This window comes from Stegastes partitus, unplaced genomic scaffold (genome assembly GCF_000690725.1).
Source record: "Stegastes partitus isolate 25-593 unplaced genomic scaffold, Stegastes_partitus-1.0.2 Scaffold78, whole genome shotgun sequence".
Lineage (NCBI taxonomy): Eukaryota > Metazoa > Chordata > Actinopteri > Pomacentridae > Stegastes > Stegastes partitus.
In genome coordinates, this window is record NW_007577809.1 from 415,426 (window position 1) to 439,979 (window position 24,554).

General features: G+C 41.4%; 1 protein-coding gene across 1 annotated transcript in view; it reads right to left on the reverse strand.

Annotated features, from left to right (window-relative positions):
- Positions 1 to 24,554, reverse strand: part of b3glcta (beta 3-glucosyltransferase a) — a 70,796-nt gene that overhangs the window by 44,353 nt on the left and 1,889 nt on the right. The window contains 4 exon segments of the mRNA XM_008276648.1: positions 12,057 to 12,100; positions 23,423 to 23,499; positions 23,501 to 23,580; positions 23,583 to 23,793. Coding sequence (XP_008274870.1) covers positions 12,057 to 12,100; positions 23,423 to 23,499; positions 23,501 to 23,580; positions 23,583 to 23,793 — 412 coding nt within the window.

Genomic DNA, 24,554 nt, shown 5'->3' on the forward strand with positions numbered 1-24,554 from the left:
ATCAGCTTAATTGGACTCAGTAGCATTAGTCATGCCCACAAGGTTTCTGTCTCATCTTATCAGACACTACTCACTTGAAATCATTTCCATAGCTGAAGAGAGAAGTCACCTCAAGGAAAAAAAAAAATGCATCTCATAAGACAGGAGAATCTGACTCGTTATCAGATAATTACTCTTCTAAAATCTCTTCAACTTGAAAATATACGTTACATAACAGGTTATTATAAGGGAGGGAAACTACTCAAAAAGTGGAGGCGAATTACCATAAAACAAATTAAAGAGTGTAGAAGTTGTTGTTCTATACGGTCGGTCCGACAGAGGAGTGGCACGTGTTTTTATTTTTCCTTCTTCCTGCGTCTCCTTCAGCACAGCTCGGCTCTCCGGCAGACAGGAAACGGTAAATCAGGGCTCTGTGACTGCCAAGCAAAATAAATCCAGACATCTATTGTGATGAATTAACTGCTCTGTCAAACATCACCGATTATATTGATTGTAAACGTGCAACAGTTGGTGAAGCGTGCGTGTCTACAGCGTGATTTTATGTGACTCTGAACAGCACCTAATGTTTAGCGACAGGCTTTTAATGAGAAATCTCTACATCCAGGCACTTAGATGTTCTGTCTTTTTTGTTTTTTCCTGTTATTTTGTCATGAACTCTTGTACTGTTGGCCGCGTTTGAGTTGGTTGGAGAAAAAAAACAAAAAAAAAAAGAATGGAGCCTCCTCATTCATTTCAATTAGACCACTGTTGTTGGCTCAGCGGGGCTCCTGACGCAGCTGCCTCCGGCGAAAAAACACTGGGTCATCTGGTTAAAAAAAAAAAAAAAGAAGCCGAACCTGGCTCGAGCGCCTCCATCACAACTCTGGTTTGGCACTGGTGTGAATGTTCAATCACAGGCAAGTGCACATTCTTGGCAGATGACTTTTTATAGTCACTGATCGCTGATGGTGATGGAGGATAAAAGAATTGTTGCTGTCATAACTGTCCAGGATCCTGTGTTACAGCATTACAAACCTCCGCACGGCATTTTGCCCTTCAAATTCACTCAACCCTGAACTCCTCGGATCGTATTTCATCCTCTCACCTGTAGAAACGCCTCCGCAAACACTGTGCGGTTATTGATGCAACGTGAGTTTCAAGTCTGAACACTTGCTCAAGCTACATGGATTATGTACTTTATCTTTCTACTTATTTAATGCTTGACTTTAGTTTTACCTGTGAAGTAGAATTAACCTCCAATGCACTGTGAATGAGACTGAAATATCTTCAAATTATGTCGCATTATGTTAATTTAGCCTGTTATCTGTGGAAGCAAAATCTAAAAGAAAACAACACAGAAGAGAAATTAAAACCAAAACGAGCTTAGAAATGGTTTTTTATTGGTTTACTGACCTCCATCCTATTATATCGATCAAATATCAGATGTCAGATGGTATAATTCTGGATTTATTTGCAATGTTTCCAAAGATATTACAATAAATATTTAAAAATCGATATAATAGAAATGTTTTTACAGCAGGTGTGTTAACTTCCCCCTGTTTTGAATAGAAATACTCAAAATTTAAACTACTGCAGAAATGATTTTCTGCTTTGGTAGAGGCGGAAAAGTTTCTGTGTATCGATAAAAGCGAACTGCAAAATGCAACGGAAGCACACAGACGCTGGAACAGCGTGCGACTTAAACCTCAGTAAAGCTTCTGCTCCACTGAGGAGACAATAAATAGCGGCAGATGAAAACATCGAATCTGTGTTGACCGCAGGAGGAGACTGCAACCTTCCTCAAAATAGTACATGAAACAAAACACAAATGCCATCTTCCCATAATGTTTTTCACATCGTTTTGCTTGTTTGAGGTCTAACTGGCCCATTTTTTTTTTTCCACGATACCATCTCAATGAACCTCTTTCTTCTCTAAAGGTTTAATGGCAGCCCTCTGGAGGATTAGAGCTTACAATCACCATAAAGCAGTGGATAAAATGTGCATTAATTTCCATTTATTTTGTCTGAATTTGTGGAAACTTTGTTCAAATCTGTGCTACATTAGGCTCAGTAACGTTGATGTGTTGTTAAGTGGATTTTTGAATTTAAAAAACAACAGAAGCAAAGCGAACGAACGCCATTACTCATCAGGTCTTCCCTAAAAAACCTTTAAAACCCGGCTTCTTGGTTGCACTTCATAAAATCCCTGCAGTTGGGTGACACAAGAGCTACAAATCTTTCTCTGCTAAATGATCTAATATTCTGCAGCAGAGTGAACTCAGATGAGGTCCCATATCATTTTTACCATTACTAAGAGATTAATTAGTCTCAGCTCACGGAACCCGGCTCCCCCCTTTTTTTTTTTTTTGGCCTTCTTTGCTTCTGCACACAGGTAACGCTCCCTTTAATCCCATCTGACAGCAGGCTGTCAGCCGTTTGCAGCGGGAATAAGCCACCCATAGGTGTTAAAAAGAAATTGCTATGAGTCTACACTGTCCATCTGAAGGGGTTAGTTTCACCATCCCCTGAGCGCTTTTGATCTGAGGCACCGCAACGCTGATGCAGACAGACAGAAAGATTGTGCCTCGTGTAGTTTAACCTCAGAACAAAGGCGAGCGCCGCGGCGAAGGTATTCTCAGCTGAGGTGTACATGTGTAAACTCCTCGAGATCGACGCTCGGCCCACTCCGTGTGGCGGTTATGAAATCAAGGACACCCGCAATGACAGCCCTTTGATCCCCGCCTTTGATTCGGAGGCTCTTCGCATACATACACAGCGGAGCTCCTGCCCCTTCGCTACATCTCTCGGTCCCCCGAGGGCACAGACGCTTCACTGATGTGAGTGACCAGTCAGGTCACATTAGCTTTCTGTTCACTGATGGCAAGAATGATTCAAGGTTACAGGATTTTTCTGTATTTTGACATGTGAAGGGAAAATGTGTGTGATGTTTGCAGAAGTTGCTTCGCACAAGAACTGGGAGCACTTTAAGCACTGAGGGTTATTTTCACTGTATATTTACATGAACTGAGGACTAAAAATGATCGGCTTCATTTGGGCTTTCAGATCCATTGAGCGGTTTAGGAATCAAAACGTCTTTTGTGTCCCCTCCTCCATGACAGGGTGCCCAGAGAACTGACAGATTAAAATTTCCTTCAATACTCATTTTTCAAACAGAAGCAAAACCTTGTTATGTGTAATAACTTAATGACTTGAAACGTCTGCCGCCCGTGAACATCAGCGGGCTATTCTTGTCAGGTTTTCTTCAAAGGCCCTTTTCTACATTTTGGTGACTTCGATTGAAAAATTAGAAGGGAGAAGAGAAAAAAAAACTGCTGTTAACAGCTTGTTGCCTTTAACTTGCTATTAAGGATGCCGACCTTTGCCACCCATGTGCTCGATGAAGAGGCGAAGGCTGCAACTAACAGTTATTTTCACTGATTACCCAACTGCTTATTTTCTAGTATTATTATTATTATTTAAAGAAAGAAAAAAAAACAACTTTAAATATACCCACAACTCCACAGGGCCCAGAGTGGCTTCTTCTAGTGCCTCGCATTGTTCAACCAGAACAACAAAACTCCGAGTCGAGCCAGTTTACGCTGAGATGAAACGGGAAAAGCGGCAAATCCTCACATCTGAGAGGTTGGAATGAGATGAAGCTTGGCAATTTTATTCCCTATTTTTCTTGGAAAAAAATGACTGAAATGATTAAACAGCTAATTGTTCCGGCTCAAGAGAGACCAAACCTAACAATGTACTACACTAACAACAACTAACAAATATTGCCCGTGCAGCCGGAGCCAGATGAAGCTTATTCCTCTGTGCCACGGAGCCCTGTTGTTGTCCAAAAAAGTATTAAATATGTCAGTGAGTCACCCAGTGATCCACTGCACTGGGTGACATTCTTCACAATGAACACACACACACACACACACACACACACACCAAGGTTTATTGTGACTCAGCCCCACATTCACCATCCTGCTGCTATAAATTCTAAATCGTGCACCAAACATGTATTCATACGCAGCTGAAAAATAGTCCCCTAAAACAGACGCTGTTTACTCCTGTTTGAGTAACATTTGGGTAAAAACTACAGTGCCCAGCTGTTTCAGGAAATGAACCTCTATGTGAAAAGAAAATCTTTGAGACTTGTTTTTTTTTTTTAGTGTTCTCAGTAGGAAGCGACTGGCTCCGGGCCGAGATGCAACAGCTGTGGTTGAAAAGTCAGAAGGTATGGAGAGTCTAACTGGCTGAACTGTTGGTTTTTGTCTTTTTATCTGTGGAGAGCAAATTTGATAAGAAAAACAATAATATGATAACTAATATACGAATCATAATAAGAAAAGTTCAACCAAACAGCTAAATGTACATGACAGGTGTTCTCATTCACAGCAACACTCTGCCTCTGCATCAAACACAAGAACAAGAAGCAATCACGCCGTGGGGATCTCTGTGACCGAATTCGCTCGATGTGGATTTGTTCTGCACGTCATGAAAGTCCCCGCACATCCCGAGAAGAAATAGTACAGTGGGGAGGACTGGGAGATATGAAGCCGTCTATTGTTAGCTAATGCTGAGCTACATGACTGCAGCTGCTGCTACTCATTTGTGCTCCGCACCTAACGAAAACAAACGACACTCTGTAATTATATGCATCCAGTCAAGTTAACTTTAATATGTAATTAACGGGCATAAAATGCAGTGGTTATAGCTTTGGACAGTATCCATAGCAACAAGCGTCATCCATTTGATTAAGAACAAGAGGCTCGGCTTTATAAATAATCCAAAATAAAAGTGAATGAAATGAAAGACTAATGCCGCCGCATTTAAATTTCACATTTGCAAAGTAATGTAATTAGCATGATAAATTACAAACGGCTGATTATTTAACTCTTGCCAGCCAGGTTTAATCTTCAGCTTTACAATTCGGTCACATTAGAGCAGTTTTTAATGTGGCGAGTCTGAATAAGGCGTCTTTGTGCTCCAGATTGTGCAGCATTAAACATTTTGCCGAGCTCCTGATCTCCTGACTTCCCATTTGTAAGAACAGCTTTGGTTAGTGATTCTATAGGTGCATCAGCTGCGTTGCTTCCTCTCATATGTCCGAGCTGCCCTCCTTTATGCGTCAGCCCCAGATGTTGCGTTTGTTCTGCCATTGATTGCAGCATGTGCGTCACAGAGCTTATGGTATATTTGATCATTTCTTCAAACAAATACAGTATTTGCCTGCCAAGCTTGTATGAACATCCTGCTTGTTTTTATTCACCACCCTCTCGTGTTGCTATTTCTTCCGTAATTTTTGCAATTTCTCACTCGGTGAAATAGTTCAGCGGGGGCACTCTCACTTAGTTAGAAGGCCGTCCTCGCAGGGATTCAGCTTTGTTTTTCCAAGCACGGGAAAACTGTTGCCAACAGAGGCGACCAGACCGCACAAAATTGTTGACAGTGGTCCAAATCTGGTTGCCTGGGACAACAGGCAACCGTTACTGTCAAGCCCCGCTGTGTAAGTTATTTAGGGTCACAGTGTGCTCCGTGGCCCCTACATGAGATGGCTGATAGATGTTTTAGAGCACATTTTAGCCAGAACAGTTGAGAAAAAGAGGTTGGTCCCACAAGAAAACATTACTCAAGCTGTAATGCCTTAGTTCTGGGGATGATGTTTCAGTATTTATCAAAAAATATGGCAAGTTGCTCTAAATGTGGCTTATGATTGCTGTGACTGGGAACAAACAACAAACCCTGGGGCCGAACAATTAATCGAATTAAAATCAAAATTGCAATCACATTTGCTATTAACAAACTGCAAAGGCTGCACTTTAGGATAAGGGTTACGCAGCACGTCAGCGCAAGGGTTCAAAGTGTGTGAGAGCTGTTTCAAATTCACGCCGTCCTGCTCGAGTGACAGTCACACTTTTGATGGCGACTGATGTGTTAGTGGTCCGTCGTGTTTTGAATCTATTTCACAGTAAATATTGAATTGAAGCTTCAAAAAAAACAAAAAACAAAATTAAATTGCAACCAAGATATGTATCAAAGTAATTAAATATGTCGCCTAAATTGCTCAGCCCTGGCAAACATTCAAACTAAATGAGTTGCCATGATTGTGTGATTATTTCAATAATCAACTTTTATAAACTAATCGTGTTTAGTGTTTTATAAATGGAAAAACTAATTATATTTATGTATTTTTGATTAAAGACCCCGTCTGAAAAGTATTTTTTTTAACCTTGTTTAATATGTCCATATGCTAGAAGTCCGTCATAAGCAAAATAAGAAGTCAGTGCCATGGCTGAACATTTCCACCTTAAAACTGCAGTGACAGTCTCAAAAACTCAGATTCATCCTTCTGGGGTTTCACACTTATCAAAACCATGAAACCAAACCCATCTGCTTGCCTGATGGGGTTTTCTGTACCAATATCCTTCTTTGGAATCGGTTACTGGTTCGAACATGTTTGGCTGCAACACTACAGCTTGCTGTTCTAGTAGACGAGTTTTACAGCATTTCAGCAAAGTTGTAGGTGAGCTGGTGCGCTCGAGCTGCAGCGAGCGAAGAAGGGGGAAGTGGAGAAAGACGTGAGATTGTACAAATCTGCACACTACAGAGGAAGCAATGGTGCAAAGTTAAGTATAAGCTATTTCAAGTCAGGAAGGGATAATTTTCTTTACAAAAAAAACTTCAAAAATGAGTTTTCAAGTGTTTAATCAAGGACTTTCAGCTCTGTCTATTTAAAACCATATTTGGATACAGCACTAATGTCACTGTTTGATCAAAGCAATACAAAAACACTCCTTAACTAAAGTCTCCTCCTTTATTGTATCAGCGTACACTTGCTTCACAGGCTTACGACCAGTTTCTCTGAAAGACACTTAACCTGCAATGTACGAAAAGCCCTAATGTTCCTTGAGAAAACTTTATGTTGTCAGAGATCCTGAAAACACTGCCCAAACACCGTCAGAATTTGTGAACGTCCTTGCAGCGTCATTATCTTTGAGAGAAAGATTTTTTTTACCTCTGTGACCCGGCAGCTAATACACAAGATTCACATTTTGTCTTTGCTTGTTGAACGAGCTGCCATTGAGCAGGCAGACGTGAATCAATGCAGGACATTCTAAAAATCTGTAAGTGCAACCTGCAAAACTTACTACTTTGTTTAGATGTTCGTGGGGTCAATACACTTCAGCTGCTAACAAAGCAGCCTCCGAGCGTGACTTAGAAACTGCGGCGAGAGTTTGTTTTACTTTGTCTCTTCTCCTGGCGGCTGCTGTCAAACCAGATAGACCCCTCAAGCTGAGTGACAAACAGGAGCTGAATGGTGCACGACGATAAATAAAAAAAACTGTTTTGATTGCGGCCTGTCTCCTCATGACTAGAGAGTATCACTTGATAGGACTACGATAGGGCAAAATTCAACAAAAAATTGCAGCTCCTTTGATTTGGATATTGCACTTGTCCATACTTCAGTTTTGATAATAGCTCAATTCAACATCTGAACCCCAAACTGTTGGTGAGCATTTTTAGCTCCCTTCACATTTTTCTCACTGTAGGCTCATTTTTTAACTGGAATATGAAGTTGTGCACCTCTATGGAAACAGCGCAGCCATTGCTAGAAGTAAAGAGAAAATGTTGTTTGTGCCAAATTAAAGCGTTAAAGTGCTAGAAATCATTAAAAAATAACAAATGTTGACTCTCTCTGACAATTTATTTTATAAAAATACTAAAAAATAATAATAATTTAAATCAACATGTACAACTTTTTTTTTTTTAAGCTATTTTTTTGGCCTTTGTTGGATAGTTTTAGTCAGAGAGAGACAGGAAAGTAGGGGAGAAGGACATGTGGGAAAGGGTCATGAGCGGGAATCGAACTCATGACCTCCACATCGGGACTGTAGCCCTGCACATGGGACGCCAGCTCATCCACGTAAGCTATAGCGGCGCCCCAACATATTCAACATTTTCCAAGTGTCGAAGGTGTTACCAATGCTGGCGAAAAAATGGGGACTCCAATGCCGTAGATATTTCAATACTTAGTTTTTTGTCATATGACTGCTGGATGCATCTCAGACCTTTCTAGCTTCTTGGTTGCTCAGAGGAATTTCTTGTTTTTCACAGACTTTGGTTAAAGCAAATGGTTTGTTTTTGGTGAATTTTTAAATAAGAAGAAAGGGATTTTTATGAAATATCCCGATTGTAAGCTTGGTCGAGTCTTCATACAGAACCACAATCACAGTTCGGAAGTTCAAGGATCATTGAAAAGTTTAAAATCTGAGGATTTTTCTTTTTTTCCTCCTTTACAGTTTCTGGCTTTGATAAATTATGTAACTGGCATATTTTTAAAGGTAACTTTAAAACTCAAACCCACATTCTGACATTCAGAGGGTTAACTGTGCCCTGGTTTTTCAACAGTCCCCCATAGATGATTTGTTCTTGCTTTTAACAATAAATGAAAATCTGTTGACCATAACACTTAAATGACAGTGACATTATTAAGAGATGACTAATTGTGATTGAGACAAACAAAGCAAATTGGGTTAGTTAACAAGAGAACCGATGAAATGCTTTTAGCTAATCCTGTAGGTGTTTATAAGTGCCACAGGTTTTGTCAAAATAAATCAGTTCTAAAAAATAAAAAAAAGATATTGGTCGAGGTTAATGGATGCAGATGAGTGTCCCCGGCCTGGAAACTACTTCACATTTTTTTTGTCCGGTTGCTGCGGGGATCCTCAGTTGGATATTGGCAGCACTCCTACAGGTTAGTTATCTCAGAGAAAGAAATCCGTCTCTTCTGCTGATCTGAGGTCACCGCCGAGGAGCTGAAGCACTGATTCAGACATCAGACTCGCACGTCTCCTCTCGAGTTTGATTTTCTTCGAAACAATTGCGCAAGGTGAGAAGATGGGGAAGAAAATGAAAAGCTCTTTTTGCATGCGGTGACAGCCATTTGGGCCGCGCAGATGATGCCTGGCAGAAAGCACAACAACCTGCAAACAGCGGCGAAGATGCTATTGTGCAAACAGACACGGTGGGATGAATAGAGCACGTTAAGGAGCATCTCTTTTTCTTTCAACGCTGGTCATCAGGAAAACAGCTGCAATGCACTTATGACTGAAAGCAGCCTACAAGGACATGAAGATCTGTGATTTTAGAAGGACAAAGGCACTTAATAAGAAGTCTCTAATCCGTTCACAGACGCTTTTTAACGTAATTTAACCGGGAACTTGGATAGCTGTGTTGTTCCTGCCTGTGGAGCACACCTGGTCTCATCCTGTACCACCTAAAGATGAGCTCAACATAATATTTGGATTACATAACTTAGCCAAGCTTCCATTTAGCCTCAAAAACACATGAAACAGCTCAGTGACTCACTAAGATCAGCACTTTCTGCTACTTTGCTTGTGTTTTTGAAATATGACTGATTGTTGCTTTCCCCCCACATCTAGTGAAACCACCAGAAGCTGACCCGTTCAGAGCGACGCTTCCTGTTTGAACTCTGAAAAGTGTCTGGACAAGATTCAAATGTGGCAAAGTCATGAGCACACGTAAGCTGAAGTTTTTCTCTGGTGTTGCAGGACCGTCAGCAGGAGGTCTGGAAGTAATTTCTCATACCGCTTGGTCCTCCTGCACGCATCCTCTCACTATTCCTCTGAGTACACAGGATCAAGGCACTTTCTGCTTATATAAGCAAAGTTGTGGCACACTTGTTGTTTAGGCTGTTTATGAAGCCCTGAAGCGACAGATAATCACCGTACCTGTGCTCGCCTTTGCCAACTTCTCCGAGTCATTCCGAGTTCAAACCGATGCCAGTCATCAGAGGCTTCCGGCCATCTTCAAAGGGAAAAAGGCGGCTTGGAGGGTCTGTGTTTTACATATCATAAGCTTCTCGTTGCAGCGTTAGATTGATCAAAGCAGGGAATGTAATACAACAAATTTTTCCTCCCATTGGAAACGAGCAGGCAGGAAGTAACAGTAAACCATTTGACTGTTTTATTTTCTTGGGTATTCTGAGATCAGCGTTGCTCGCATCACGTGCAGCGGCAGATTTAGCCAGATCTGAATCACGATACAAGTCCAGCTGTTTGAAGCCAGATGGGGAATCCTCTCATACGCGGCGCCAGATCTCCTGCACTGACCATTTGGTGTGCAAATCACAGGAAATATGCTCTCAACAAAAAAAGCGGTGGATTGATTCAGTTAAATGCAAAACATCAATGCGATATCGCTGCTGGCATTTTCAAAGAATTCCATCATGTCTGAATCAATTATCAATCTTTTAAAATCCAGCTGGCGGATATGCTGCTTTTATTTCCAGATCACATTCTCCCCACTGATGCGATTGCAATCATTTGCTACCAGTAAAAAACAATCTTGCAAAACTATTTCCTTAAGGCAGGAAGCTAAATAATGTTTGATTTGGACTGTCCAGACTGCAAACATAATTAATTTGCCATCTACAAGTTTCGACGTGTAGTCTATAAGGCAAGTTTGTAAGCCGTGGGACGTGCAGTGATTAATTGTTTTTCCCTCGTAAACTTCTGTGTCTGAAATAATGAGGTTTTGCTTGCTTTTGACTCCGCTAATTTACAAGCATGTGTGGCAAAGCGTTGTGTATGTAGATGGAGCCGAGCCCCCCGCCAGGTCCCTGACTTCCCCCTAACTAAACTGGAGCGCTTCCTTGACCTAAAAATTTGTATTCCTTTCTAATTTGTTAATGTTGTTCTTCAGCTCAGGAGATCTAAAAAAGGGGGGCAGCAACCTGGTTTGCACTTTCTAGTTAAGCTTTATTTGCAGAAAAACACTCTTAATCGAGCAAACGCCACACATCCAAACTGTGGAGAGTGCCTTCTTGTCGCTGGGAAACCTGTAAAAAATTCAGTGATTTTTTTTTTTTGGGGGGGGGAATAATTCTAATCCAGCGGGTCCCCTTGATTGTGAGTGCATTAAGAAACTCGCGGTATGTTTGGAAAGTGAAGAGGCCGCTGTGGTCCCGTGGTAACTAGGCAACACCCACCTCACGAGCTCTCAAAACCACTAGCAGCCACATTTTAGGGTCAACAATGGAGGAGAAGACAGAAATAAATGTTGAGATGTTTTGCTCGTGCTTGGTGCTGACATTTCAGGGCACAAATAGATGCATTGTCGCAGTTTAAGAAATAAAGAAACGCCATAAACAAGTTTCACAGCTTTTAGAGCACATTAGACACGGCTTGTCCCTGGTTATGTTTTCATTTTTGTGAAATCTCGGCTCTTTTCATTCTCCTAATGGATTTTGCCTCCTTAATGGTCATTTAAATCTTTGTTTTATCACTTTGACAGGCAGCTGTCTCTAATGGTTCTGTTGCAGAAAAGGACGATTATGCTTTGACTGAGTATCTTATACGCACGCTGACAATGTGGCACAATTATTTTTATCAGTAAAACTGCTTCGCTTCTTTTTTTTGTTCGGAGGCCAGCATCTTTGTGTTCTCCTCATAAATACAATCTAACAAAGAACCGAGTGTGTTTTTTTGTTTTCCCTCTTATATCACACAGGAGGTTTAACACCGAAGACAATTTCTGCATCGTTTACAAAAATATAAGAAAAAAAAGAGAAAAAAGTGACAAAGCCAAAGCTGGAAATATCCTCAGCAGGGAAAGAATTAGTTGACATCCGTAAAAAAGCAAGACAGTAATTTACCATTTCTGTGATGCTAAGCACCTCTGCCAGGAGGCTTACTGTCAACATCTTCTCACACCAATGAGAAGTAGAGCAACCGAACATGTTAATTATTTATCGAGCAGCAACTGCAGACTACGGAAAATGCATGAGCAAGGAAATCATCTTGAACTTGAGGAAAGAGGGAATAGACTCGTGTTGCGGGGCAAATTAAATTCCGACCTGGCCAATAATCAATCCATTAAAAAAATAAAAGCGCGGTTGTTAATTTCAGTCGACCTGGAAATGGAGGTTTAAATAGAGGTGAGAACACCAGGAACTGGATGATTAACACCAGGAAGGAACTTGGACCAGCACAAGGTTTCAAGGCTCATTTTCACACAAGAAATAAAGAATAATAGGGGTCAAATATTGTTCTTACCTGTGAGCTTTTTCCTGAGCTGCCAGCAGCAAAGTTGATGTGAACTGAAAGAATGGAAAGAGATTATATTATTTCAGATAATGGAACTACAGCAATGAATTCTTTTAAATTGAAGCATAAAGTGTCTCCTTTTATCTTCAGCCTTCACCTCTCTTTCTGAAAGCTGTCGCACAAAGACAGGACTAAAAAAGAACCTCCACCTGTTTTATGGTATTATATATAAGAAAATACATTTAAAATATCTTTCAGAGCTTTCTGAGTCACTGTTGAGAGCGTACTTCACCAATCATCCGTCCGAGTTTGTAATTAGAGCCCAGAGAGCTTCTATCCAATTACGTTCCCATCGATTTTAGGACAAGAAAATCTTCGCAGAAAGATTCCCAGGATGTCAGATCAATGCATCAAAAACAGCAGGATAGCTGAGAATCAATTAATACAGCAGTTTATATTAAATCAGTCTGCCTTCACTCCAACATCAGTCAGCTTTAAATCTGACTTTAATTAGGTGATACAACGGAGAAATAGTTAAATGTTCTTTCCTTGAATCGCAGCAGCAGCCATTAGAGAGCAGCTGAGAGTGCTGATTAAAACCTAAAAGCAGCCAATATGTTTTCTAGGAACAAGTCGGATGAAATTCCTGGTTGAGTGCAATACCCAATATACCCAAAAAGAGTCCAATATAGCTGCGGATATTTCATTAGATTGACACGATATGTGTGACTTTGCTTTCATGACCCAGTCCGCACTAATTTGGTCCGATATTAATTCCATCCATTGCAAGGGAACCCTCGACTTGAATTATTCAAGGGGCAGAGTTAACTTCAAAACACTCCTGTGCGCAAAGCCTGGAATAAAGCCACGAGTTCAGAACAAATGAACAGTGTAATGAACCTAATTATTTCAGCCATGATAGCAACAAAAACAACAATGGATGCAAGCCTTGTTTTCAAACAGTCTAAATTTTCCAGCCGAGCAGAAGGAATATTATTCTTCCATGCTCGTTTCAAAAAGGAGACGTATAAGATAAGTCTTTAGAAGAGCAAAAAATGAAGTACCCACATTAGGGTAGATTACATCTAATTTTTACACAAAAAGAAAATCTGACCAATTTCTGCGTTTCCTCACATAAAAAGTGACGACATTGTTCACAGCCGTTCGTGGTTAATAGAGTGTTTTTGTGATGAGGACAAAACGAGACAAATGGAGAGGAAACACAAAAGAGTTATATGATTTGTTAAATCAACCAAAAGCACTCTAAAAACTTAAACACAGACATAATATCATGGTTCGGCAGCATCAGTATCGTATTAAGCACTTCTGAAATGCTGGACTTTTGCAATGACTTTAATTTTCGCTCATTTAAACTAATAGTTGCAAAAGATTAGAACAATATTGTTAATAGTCTTCATTACTGAATTAACCATCAAGCTTAACTTCTAACCAAACATGGACGAGAAGCTGTTAAAATGTTGTATACAAAGTTTGAACAACTACAGTATATATATCAGAAGTGAGCTCAAAATCCTTTAAATGTCAACACCTAGCAGTAATTGCGTTGCTTTTAGGATGAACAGTAGGGTATTTGCTCTTATGTGTAATTAAAAACTAACAGCTGAGAATGACTTTGTTCAAAACACAGGCACCACAGTAGGGACAGTGCAACTAAAGTCAATTCATTTCTAATTACTGTGATTTAGAGCACTTATTTTTTTCAATACTGTTGCATGTTTTAAGGACAGACTTAATCTTTCTCGGCATGGAGGTTGTTGTATGTGTTGCACAAACTTCTCAATGTCAATCATCAAACGCTGTTTTTTTTTCCAGCTGTTCTTTGCTGGAGGGGCTGTGTTTCTCCACTGTTCTCTTTCAAAAAACCCCAGAGGTGTTCTATGGGAGTCAATTCAGGCAACACACTTGGCCAGGTCATAGTTTTCACTTTTTCAGTCTTTGAAACTCTTGTAAGAATTTGGCAGTGTGCTGCTTTTATTGTTATCGCGCTGGAATATTCTTCCTCTGCCAAGCTTCTGCAGACTTGGAATCATCTTGTCGGCCAGTATTTCGGTATATCCACAGGTTTCCGTGGTGTCATCTATAAATGCATCCTCCCCAGATCTTTTGTTCTCCTGCACCCCCACATCATTACATCCCCACCTCTGTGCTTCACTGCCAGGACTATGCATTTACTGTCCCGACCAGGTTCACGCCAAACATGGTGGACCTTATTTGAGTCGGGCAAATGTATTTTGATTTCATCTGAACAAAGAAAGTGCTCTCAATATGCATCAGGCTTCGTCTTATGCATTTTGGCAGAGTTTCATTTTGCGGTTTCGTGCCAAAGAACAAGCACAGGTGAGGTGTTTCTCTTGGACACTGGCCACAAAGGTTAACCTTCACCTGAATCAATGTCCTTCACACCGTCTGAGCTGTCACAGAAACTCTGATTTCGATTGATAACCCCTGTGCCGACTCTGAAGCCCTCGCCTATCTGTTTTTCACAGCTAGACTGTTTCTAGCAGCACACTGTGTGTGAAGTCATGTAAGGAGGACAACTGTGTTCTGTGGTACTATGACTCCTATATCTCCTGATCACTGTTGCAACTGTGTTTTGGCCGACTTTCAGTTAGTCTCCGATCTTTCTGTATCCTTTTCCATTTTTGTAAAGTCTGACATGCAGATTTTTTGTTTTCTCTGGCAAATATTTTCCACATGGAGCCTTGATGCAGATAGACAGCCCAAAGTTCTCGTGTTTAAGGGCAATTTCATAACCATGTTTTTAAAGGCAGGCTAATTGAAAATCAGGTGTGATCACAGGTTGTCTAACTTGTGTGTCACCTATAACACATGTCTTCACTTTTGTTGCATTGCGCTTCTACTTTGGGACCTGCATTTTCAATATGGTCTTTCAAAAATATTAGTTTTTGATTGTTCCATCCATCCATCCATTATCTATACGCCGCTTAATCCTCACTAGGGTCGCGGGGGGGCTGGAGTCTATCCCAGCCGACTCAGGGTGAAGGCAGTGGACATCCTGGACAGGTCACCAGTCTATCACAGGGCTACACTTAGAGACAGACAACCAAGCACACTCACATTCACACCTACAACAATTTAGAATCACCAATTAACCTCAACATGTTTTTGGACTGTGTGTCAGCGTAGAAATTATGCAATTACTGAAGGTAAATCAATTACAAAACATTTAAGTGATATTGCACAGGGGTGACCTCACTACACTACACGTGACAACTGAGCACTGAGTACTTCTATTCAGACTGAGGATATGGTTGAAAGTTCCAGAAAACACGTGTACGTGAACATCGAGTAGAACTTATTTCATATGCTGCTGTCTGAACCTTCTCTTCAAACTCGACCCACTAAAAGCACAGTCTATATCACAGAATACATGGCCACTAAAGAAAAAAGAAGCACAGAAGTAAAGACAATAAAATGTACTATGTGGAAAACACAACAATTCCCAAAACACTGCCCCCTTTTCGGTTTGTCAGTGTCAAAAAGCCAGCTAAACCCAATTTAGGCTTAACATAATTATCTAATGTCCGTAAATCTTGTGAAACATAAAATCAGATCCAGCAAATCCTGAGCTCCGTAGAGCGAGCAGCGAGACTACATCTTCATCTGGCATCCTGGTTTCTGGTAGCATTAAAAATGCAACATTTGGCGTGAAGCGAAGGTTCCTCCAGGAATACATTCAAGTTCACAATACATTCTGCTACATCTGCTCAAACTTTCCATCTTTTCATGGCTCGCTGTGGAGACGGAGAGGCAGAGAGAACCACACAGAGAGGGAGAGGGGGAGCAACTCCCTACATAATGTCAGGAGTGCTGATGGGAGCACCTCCATCTCATCTGCTCCTCAACCTGCATAATCAAGTCTGTTGTGTTCAATTGAGCCCCACCGAGGGGGAACTTGCTTGCTTTGATTTTTGAAATCCCGGAAATCACTTTACATGATGAAAGCTCTAAATAGTTTAGCTGAAACCTTCTCAACATGCCACTCAATTTACATTGTCACTGCAATAAAAGCAGATGTCCGATGCAATTAGCCGGGAAACGCGGTGCTTAAAACGATGGGAGGGAATCAGATTAGTGGAGGAGAATTCAAAAAAATCTGACTAAGACAAACTGTATAACGGAGCCAAATTACAACTGATTACTTTCGAGGTGCAGGGTCCCGCTGAGAGCTGCAACCTTTTAGTGAACCTTTTGCCTGTAATGTAAAAATGATGGATTCAGAAGCAGTGCTTTGCATGTTTGACAGTTGGTCAGTGTGTGACGTAACCGTCCATTTCATCCAGCATTTAATGAGCACAGGGAAAAAAAATGGAGACGCCACATGAAAGTGCTTTGAAGTAACTAAATCGCATTAACAAAAGGCAGCTATGCAGGTGTATCATATTAACTTGAATGCAAATGAGCAGTCAGTGTCAGCTTTAAAGGAGCTCTGATAATCACCATGTCCATGTGGAGTATTCAAAGCACAATGAGGCAACTAAGGGCCTCTGAACATACCAAACAGTGGAGAGTCTGAGCTGCAGCTGCACTCGGTGTGAAAAAAACAAAGTTATTTAATCTGGCAAAAACAATAAAATCTAAAATCATGTTAGTGTCAAAAATGCTGATATATATATGGCAGGGCTGCCATCCAGAAGCCACTTCTGAGACCAATGCACAAACATGGCCACGCTGAGGGCCATTAAACCTACATTCAGCTCTTACCAAGCTCTTCTGAAACCACAGACAGCAGCTCCAGCCCTCGACTTTACACAAGAACTCTACCCGCGCTGCACAAAATGGCATAAATTGACTGGTGAAGACAGCGAAGCATGCAGGGAAATCAAACTGAAGATAAAAAAAGAAGAAGAAGAAAATATTCAACTCGAATTACATAGGCGATAAAAAAAAGAACTCGTTAGGATTCTTACATTGTTCAGTCTGAAACATTAAAAGTGTTTTCAAATTTAACCCAAAGTGACTGTACTCATTTAAATTTCATGGCTGCAGAGATGATTTTTTTTTTTTTTTTTGCAGTCTTCCTTCACTGTAACATTGGCAGGGATTGCAAAAAGGTTGGCTGTAGCTGTCAGGTAGCTGCCTATGTGACTGCAGCTCAGTATTCCTGGGAATTACATCCATGTTGCACCATAACAGCTACGTCCAATACGAATGTGCAGTGCTGGAACCAGTCTGTCATGCAGAGAGGCAGAAAGATGACTAGAAATGGGTTGTGTACTGGTAGGTGTCATGGCTTCACTTTTTTATGGTAACAGTAATCATGATCTCTCCTAAGCTCATTCTTGATGTTTCTTTTGCATAACTTCCCTAAGAGAAACCACGCTGTAGCTGCCGTGCACCAACATTCTGAAATCGGCATTCAGTATAATATAAAATTTAAAAACAGTCTTGTCACACATTCTGGTGGTTTTTGCAAAAACATAATTCACTATGACCCTATATAAAGCCTATAACTAGACAGGAATACAGATATAGAACTGCAGCTAATTACATTTTAGTGTAAAAAAAGAAAAAGTCAGAAGATCCCTAAGCTCAATGCGATATCTTCAAATTGCTTCTTTCGTAAGATCAACAGTTCAAAAACATTTTCTTTGTACAAAAGAGAAAAATCTTCACATTTGTGAAACACGATAAATGTTTTACACAATTATCTGATTATTCAAATAGCTGCCAATTAATTTTCCATTAATCATCGAACTGCTACTTCAACTTTTCCAACACAAAGAAATCTGGTGCCTGTGAAAATGAGAATTTATTGTCTGTCTTGAACCCTCTCCAGTTTTTAATTTTGTCGCTATACTTTTCAGATGTGACATCAAACACTGAGTTGTTCAGTCGAGACCCACCTTTACCTTTAGAGTGTACTGCATACATCAATCTGCCACAACATTAAAACCACCTGCCAAATATTGCAAGCATCCCTCCCCTTGTGCCACCAAAACGGCTCTGACCCATTGGAGCCCTGGCGGCGTCCTGTGGTGTTTGGCACTCGGATGTTGGCAGTGGCTCCATGGATCAGGCACGGATGCTTGATTAGACTGGGGTCTGGGGGATTTTGGGGGCCAAATCAACACCTTGGGCTCTTTGTTGTGTTTTCTTGATCTGTTCCTGAGTAGTTTTTGCATTGTAGCAGGGCATATTGTCTTGCTGAGGGAGGCTGCTGCTGCTCTGCGTTTGGTCGACAACAGTGTTTAGGAGGGTGGTACCCCTCAAAATAACAAGCACATGAATGCTAAAACCCATTGTTTCCCAGCAGAACATTGCATTTTTACGAGATGATCAATGGCATTCACTTCACCTCTCAGCAGTTTTAAAGTTGTGGTTGATTGCATATCTCAACTGCCTCCCTAAAAATTGTTTTCCTGTTCATCCTGCCTTGAAGGAGCCGACAGGTGGACACAGTACATTGGTGGGTTTTGGTCGCTGGGGAACAAAAACGACTTAATCCAGCTTAAACATAGTCTTGTGTTGTTTAAAATTCTCTGAAGTCGGCCAGTAATTCTTCCCTGGAAAAAATTACCACACTTTGTGGCGACAGAGACAGGCTAAGCTATTACAATAAAAGTAGCTCTTCAAAGGGTGGGCACAGATGGCACACAGTTTGCGATGCACATACAATTGTAATAATGCATTTGATTTGTATTTCTGACAACTGCTCCGCAAACTGTTGGGCATGCACGAGGCACAGGCTTCATCTGGGATTGTGTCATATTAAATTTAAACTTTCTAATCTGGCTCGTGCAGCACCAGGAACCATCCAGGAGCAAAACAGGCAACTCCTGACCCAGTTAGCACTATGGAGCTCTGTCACTCATAACTTTTAATTTAAACACAGTTAACAGTCGATAACTTAACTTTTTCGTCCTAGTTGTAACTTAAGATTGTTAGTGTGCAGAAATCAGGTGGTTTGAAAGGCACCTTTTAACTGTAATGTTAATTCTAAGGCTGCAGCTATTGATTATTTTAGCAATCGAATATTCTACTGAATACTCAATATCGGATTAATCGGATAAGAAATCCATCCATCCATCCATTTTCCATACACCGATCAATCCTCACTACGGTCGTGGGGGGCTGGAGTCTATCCAAGCTGACTTAGGGTGAAGACAGGGGACACCCTGGACAGGTCACCAGTCTATCACAGGGCTACACTTAGAGACAGACAACCAAGCACACTCACATTCACACCTACGGACAATTTAGAATCACCAATTAACCTCAACATGTTTTTGGACCGTGTGGGAGGAAGCCGGAGAACCCGGAGAGAAACAACGGGAAGAACATGCAAACTCCACACAGAAAGATCCCGGGTGTCCTCACCAGGACACGAACCGGCAACCTTCTTGCTGCGAGGCAACAGTGCTAACCACTGCTCCACCTTGCAGCCATATACAGAGTTCAATCTTGATAGCAGCTCTCTGGAGGAGATAAAGAAGAACCTAAAGGCTCCTACAATTGACTCTCAACTAGCAATCACACTGACTTACACTAAATGCTAACATTAGTATTACCTTGTGTCAGATTCGCTCTGTGTACTGGATGCATAAACAGGATGCTTCTGCTGTGATGCTGAAACACTAAAACCACGCTATGGCAGTAGGCTAGCTCAGTTTTACAATCGACACACTGTACAGAGTTTTAATTATTAATCGGCATGAAATGATTCCAAACTATGGACACTTTGTGCTTTGGTCTGGCTGGTCTCTTGTCTTTGCTACTTTCTTTTTCTCTCACCATTTTTGGTTCTGCAGGAAACACAGTGATAGTTATGGTAATGCTTCCGTGCAAAGAATTTCCATTGTTGATTTTTAGCAGGAGATTTACTCCAGTTTCTTGAGGAGTCGTTTCAGTCCTAATTAATTTGCACCACTGAAAGTTTGTGAATTAGGAGACATAACTGAACTTTACAGAACACAAGTGAACAAATATTATTCATGTAAGTAGGTATTTGATTTTAAATAGACCTCAAATATGTGGCAACACAAATTTCTGTCCATAACTGAGATACATTTTTATTATTGGGTGCTTCTGACTGGCGAAACCTATACTTACAGTGAAAGGAAAACCTAATTTGTATTTGGTTTTCCAATGGATAGCATCCTATATCACAGTATAGCCCTACAGCATGAATTAATTAACTTGTTTCCGGCATTTTCTCCATTTTATACAGCAGACTCTTTCCAGTGCAGCCAGTTTTGCTCACGTTATGCATGCTGGTTCACTGTCAAGGCTCACTGGAACACTCGAAGACATCATTAATTCCATCTATGCTTTCCCCCACTGTCAAAATGTCAGCTGTGAAAAAGATCCATGAATGAGGGGAAAAAAGGATTGTAATCAATAAAGAAATTAACCGTTAGCAGCAGCCCCGGCTCATAAGAGTTGCAACACTGCCCTTGGCCTAACACCTACAGCCACAGATATTTAAGGGAGAGATACGTCATGATCTGTGAGAGTATGCAAATTTATACTGTCCCACGAGATACCATCATGTTACACCTTCCTGCTACCACTAAGCTTTTTAAAGGACTGAAACTTAATTAATGGTTTTAATCAATGATCTTAACATCAAAGACTTCCATCCACCCATTTGTCCCTCAGCCAAAAAGCTGCTCATTCAGGGCGGCGTCGCACACACAAGCTCACAGAGGAGACTTTATCACATCTTTCAGCTCTTCCTGTGGGATCCTCAAGACCAGTTACAAATAGGCAATAATCTCTCCAGCACCCTATGTGCTGAATCTCACAGATTCTTGGCCACATCCAGCTGGATCCTCTCACCACGTCAGTGATCGGACCCCAATGTTCTCTTGAATCCCAGACCTCCTCACCCTGTCAGCCGCGCTGAGACCATCCAGCCTGCGGAGAAAGTCAACGTGGCTGCAATCTCATTCCTTCAGTCACTTCCCCAAAACCCGTGACCACAGCTGACGGTCAGAACAAAGACGGTTGTTTGAGAGCTGTTCTGCGCGGCTCGGCGCTCTCTCTCATCACCGCCATCACCCACATCGATCTCACAATCCTCTTACTGTCACTGAATTGAGATGTAAGTGTTGAGGGGGGAGGAAGAGGAAAGCTCTTAGGGAGGAAAAAAAATGGCAAGCTTGGAATATCAAAACAATAACCTTTGAGGTGTTGGTCATCAATCACCTAATAAACTATTCATGTTTATTTATTACTGAAGTGGTAAATGTATAGGTTAAATTGTTGAGGATCATCTCCAACCACAATACTGTTTAGGTGTTGCACCACAGTCACACAAAAAGCAGCATATGCATCTTTTTTTAAAAACAGACTTCAGGTTCAAGTTGAATCCACACAGCATTCTCGCCCCCAGAAAGCACTTTCTTAAAATCAACAAGCAAATGCAGACTTTGTGAAGCTACCACATGCGCCACGATTGAAATGCGCCCCATGTGGACTCCCAGAACTGTGCTGCAGCCTCAAACTTAGAGGTGCTTGCTCCTCACCCCGACTGCGTCACACTCAGCTGCAAACCGCTCCAGTGCTCATCAGAAATGACAGTCGGTTGGAGCTTCATGGACGCCATCATTGAAAAATTGCAGAGGTGGCACCCTAATGTCATCAAACTGGCCCCTCTCCAGACCTCGGCTGTGCTCTGCTGTTAGGTCCATGAATATTACATACAGCGGGAGCAGACAAGCAGCCTTGTCAGAGTGTGATGCCCAACTAAACGTGCTTGAGTCTTTGCCAAGCACACAGCTTTCGCTCGTGCACAAGGTCGATTGCAGCACTGACCATGGCTGCCTGTATTGACCAGAATATATTAGGATTTTGACACATTCCCAAACTTGAATTGTTGTTTGTAAGTCTTAAGTTTTAAAGGTAAACTAAATCGCAAACTATCCAGTTTTTAAAACAAGGATTCAACTGAGACATGCCTCCGGTTTTTTTTAAACCAGCTATTAGGAATAAGGACAAAAGGTGATCCCTAATGAAATGTGACAACTTAAAGGTAATAAAAGTCTGTAAAATAAAGAGAGCAAGCCTTTTCATGGCATGTGTGTAATAGGGTGTAAAGCAAGCACAGAAAGAATGTAAAAGAGGGACCAATTGCAGGGTAAAAACTAATTGCCCAAGGTCGAATCCAATTAATAATTAATCAGTGTGACCATTTCTTGCAGCATTAAGATTCATAGATACTCTGGTAGGCTGTAACCTGTGCATTTGGAGTCGTACGCATGAAAGTGCTTTATTATTTCTAGTGTCAATCCCCTGAGCAGTTCATTTCTCGCAGCACTAACACATTTGCAGATCCTTGTGTATTTGGCTTCTTCTTTGTTTTTTTTCTTCCCTACAGAAAACCCAGACAGACCCCACTGCACTCAGCATTTATCTCATTCTGGTTCAGGTGAATCTCCACATGGTACACTGGCCAGATGCATTATTGGTCACTCAGTGCAATTCTCTCTGCAGCTGCAGCCCCACATTGTGTGCTGCACCCCACCCAATGGACCAAACATGATCTATGTGTGCAAGGTCACGCTCTGTGAGGAGATCTTTATCCTGAATGCTGAAATCTGTACTGTTGGGGAGGTCTTGAATGATAAATGGTACAATTTTTGACATTTTAGCTGTTTAGTTTTTAAACAATTAAGCAATCAACTTAATGGAAGGAAGCAAAAAATATGATTCATGCACAGTTTCTGCCTCAAAATTTATCCTAAAAGTACAAAGACACTGTTTGAATTGGCTGCTAAGTCTGTGAATGTGGTTTCAGCAACAATAAAGAAGAATCATATCACTGCAGACCATCAGCTCCACTTTTCCTGCTAAATTCCCAGCGCACAGCGTTACACAGCAGGACTAAGTTGGAGCTGCAGCCGGAGGTGCACTGATCCTCGGGCTGCTCTGCTGCCGGAGCACCGCCGATGTGTCAGGAGGAAGCGACGCCGCTCGTCGCTGGTCGGTGGGGAGGAGAGAGGGGGGAACAGATTTCACGAGAAATAGCGTGATTCGCCACCGAAAAGCCTCCAGACCGTCACCAACTCTCACATAAACTCACAGTAACTGCTCTGCATAAACCCACATGGCAGCCGGTGAGCGCAAATCGCCTTTCAACTCCTGAGGAAGTTGAGGCGGATCATGGCTCCGCACTTCTCCAACAGTTCGCAAAAATAACGCTCACAGCTCGGCTCGGCTTGTCGCTCGCACAAACACCGAACCGAGCGCAGCGTCGTCGCTTCTTTTCCAAACACAAGCTCGAACCCTCAAAGCGAAAACAAACTGTTCAGTGTGTCGGGCGTCATTGGGTCCCTCACAGCTGTCTGAGCCCGCTGGCATGAGGATTAGAAAGTAAAGTGAGTACTCACAGAAGGAGAGGAAAATCACACAGCCTGCCACTTTGTGCCCGATGTGCGGGCTGTTCGACAGCATCCTGGGAGAGTCCTGTGCGCAGAGGGGCAAGCTCGCAGTGCATGGGCTTTCTGACAGTGTTTTAAAAAAAGACAACAGGGCTTTTCCTTTTCACAGTTTCACGGAAAACGGGGAGTGGGTTTGTGCTCTGGTAGGAAGACATCCCCACTTTGTTTCAGAACAAGGCGCAGGGACGCGCTCTGCTGGCGGGATGAACTCACAGCTGACAGGCTGGCCCAGCAGATGGAGAGAGAAGCAGCCCACATACAGGAAGATCACACTGCTGCCTTCAAGGACCCGCAGACACTGCTGCTCCTGAGCACTGGAGCTACAAACACCGAGCAGGAACTTGGTCAGGAAATCATGACAAAGTGTTCAGTTGGGTTGCTTTTATGAATGTGTTTGTGAGCTTCATCAGAATCACAACAAAATCCCAAAAAAGGGTCAATTCAACTCATGCAAACTTGATCCTCAGTATGAGATTAACTTTGTTTTTACATTTTGATGTTACTTACAGTCGTCCTCAAATGTATTCATACCCTCCCATTAAAGAAGGAAAACAAACAGCTGTTACTGGAATTTAATAAAAATCATGGCATTGCTTTTGAATTGTGGTTCAACAGAAATATTAAAAAACAAACAAGCACGATGGGACCCATAAACTAATATTTTGTTGAGCAACCCTTTGAGCCAGTCACTGCAATCAAGTGTTTTCTGTAACTCTCAGTCAGACTTCTGAACCTATTTTGGTCCACTGCTCATCAGCAAAGTGCTCTACTTTGTCTGGGACAGTTTTTTTTTGTTTTTTTTTAATTATTCTTTTCAACCACAATTCAAAAGCAATGTCCTATTTCACTAAATTATAATTTAGAAAATTTTTATTTATTATTACTTTTTCAGTTTCTAGTTATTTCAGGGACTATTGTGATTTTTGCCTTTTCTTTAATGGGAGGGTATGAATACATTTGAGGAAGACTGTAAACTACAAGATAAGTCTTAGATAACAGACAGAAACTATTTTACTTTTTTTTTTTTTTAACAGGTTGATCATTGCTAATTAAATTACAATCGATGGACCTGTGTGGGTTA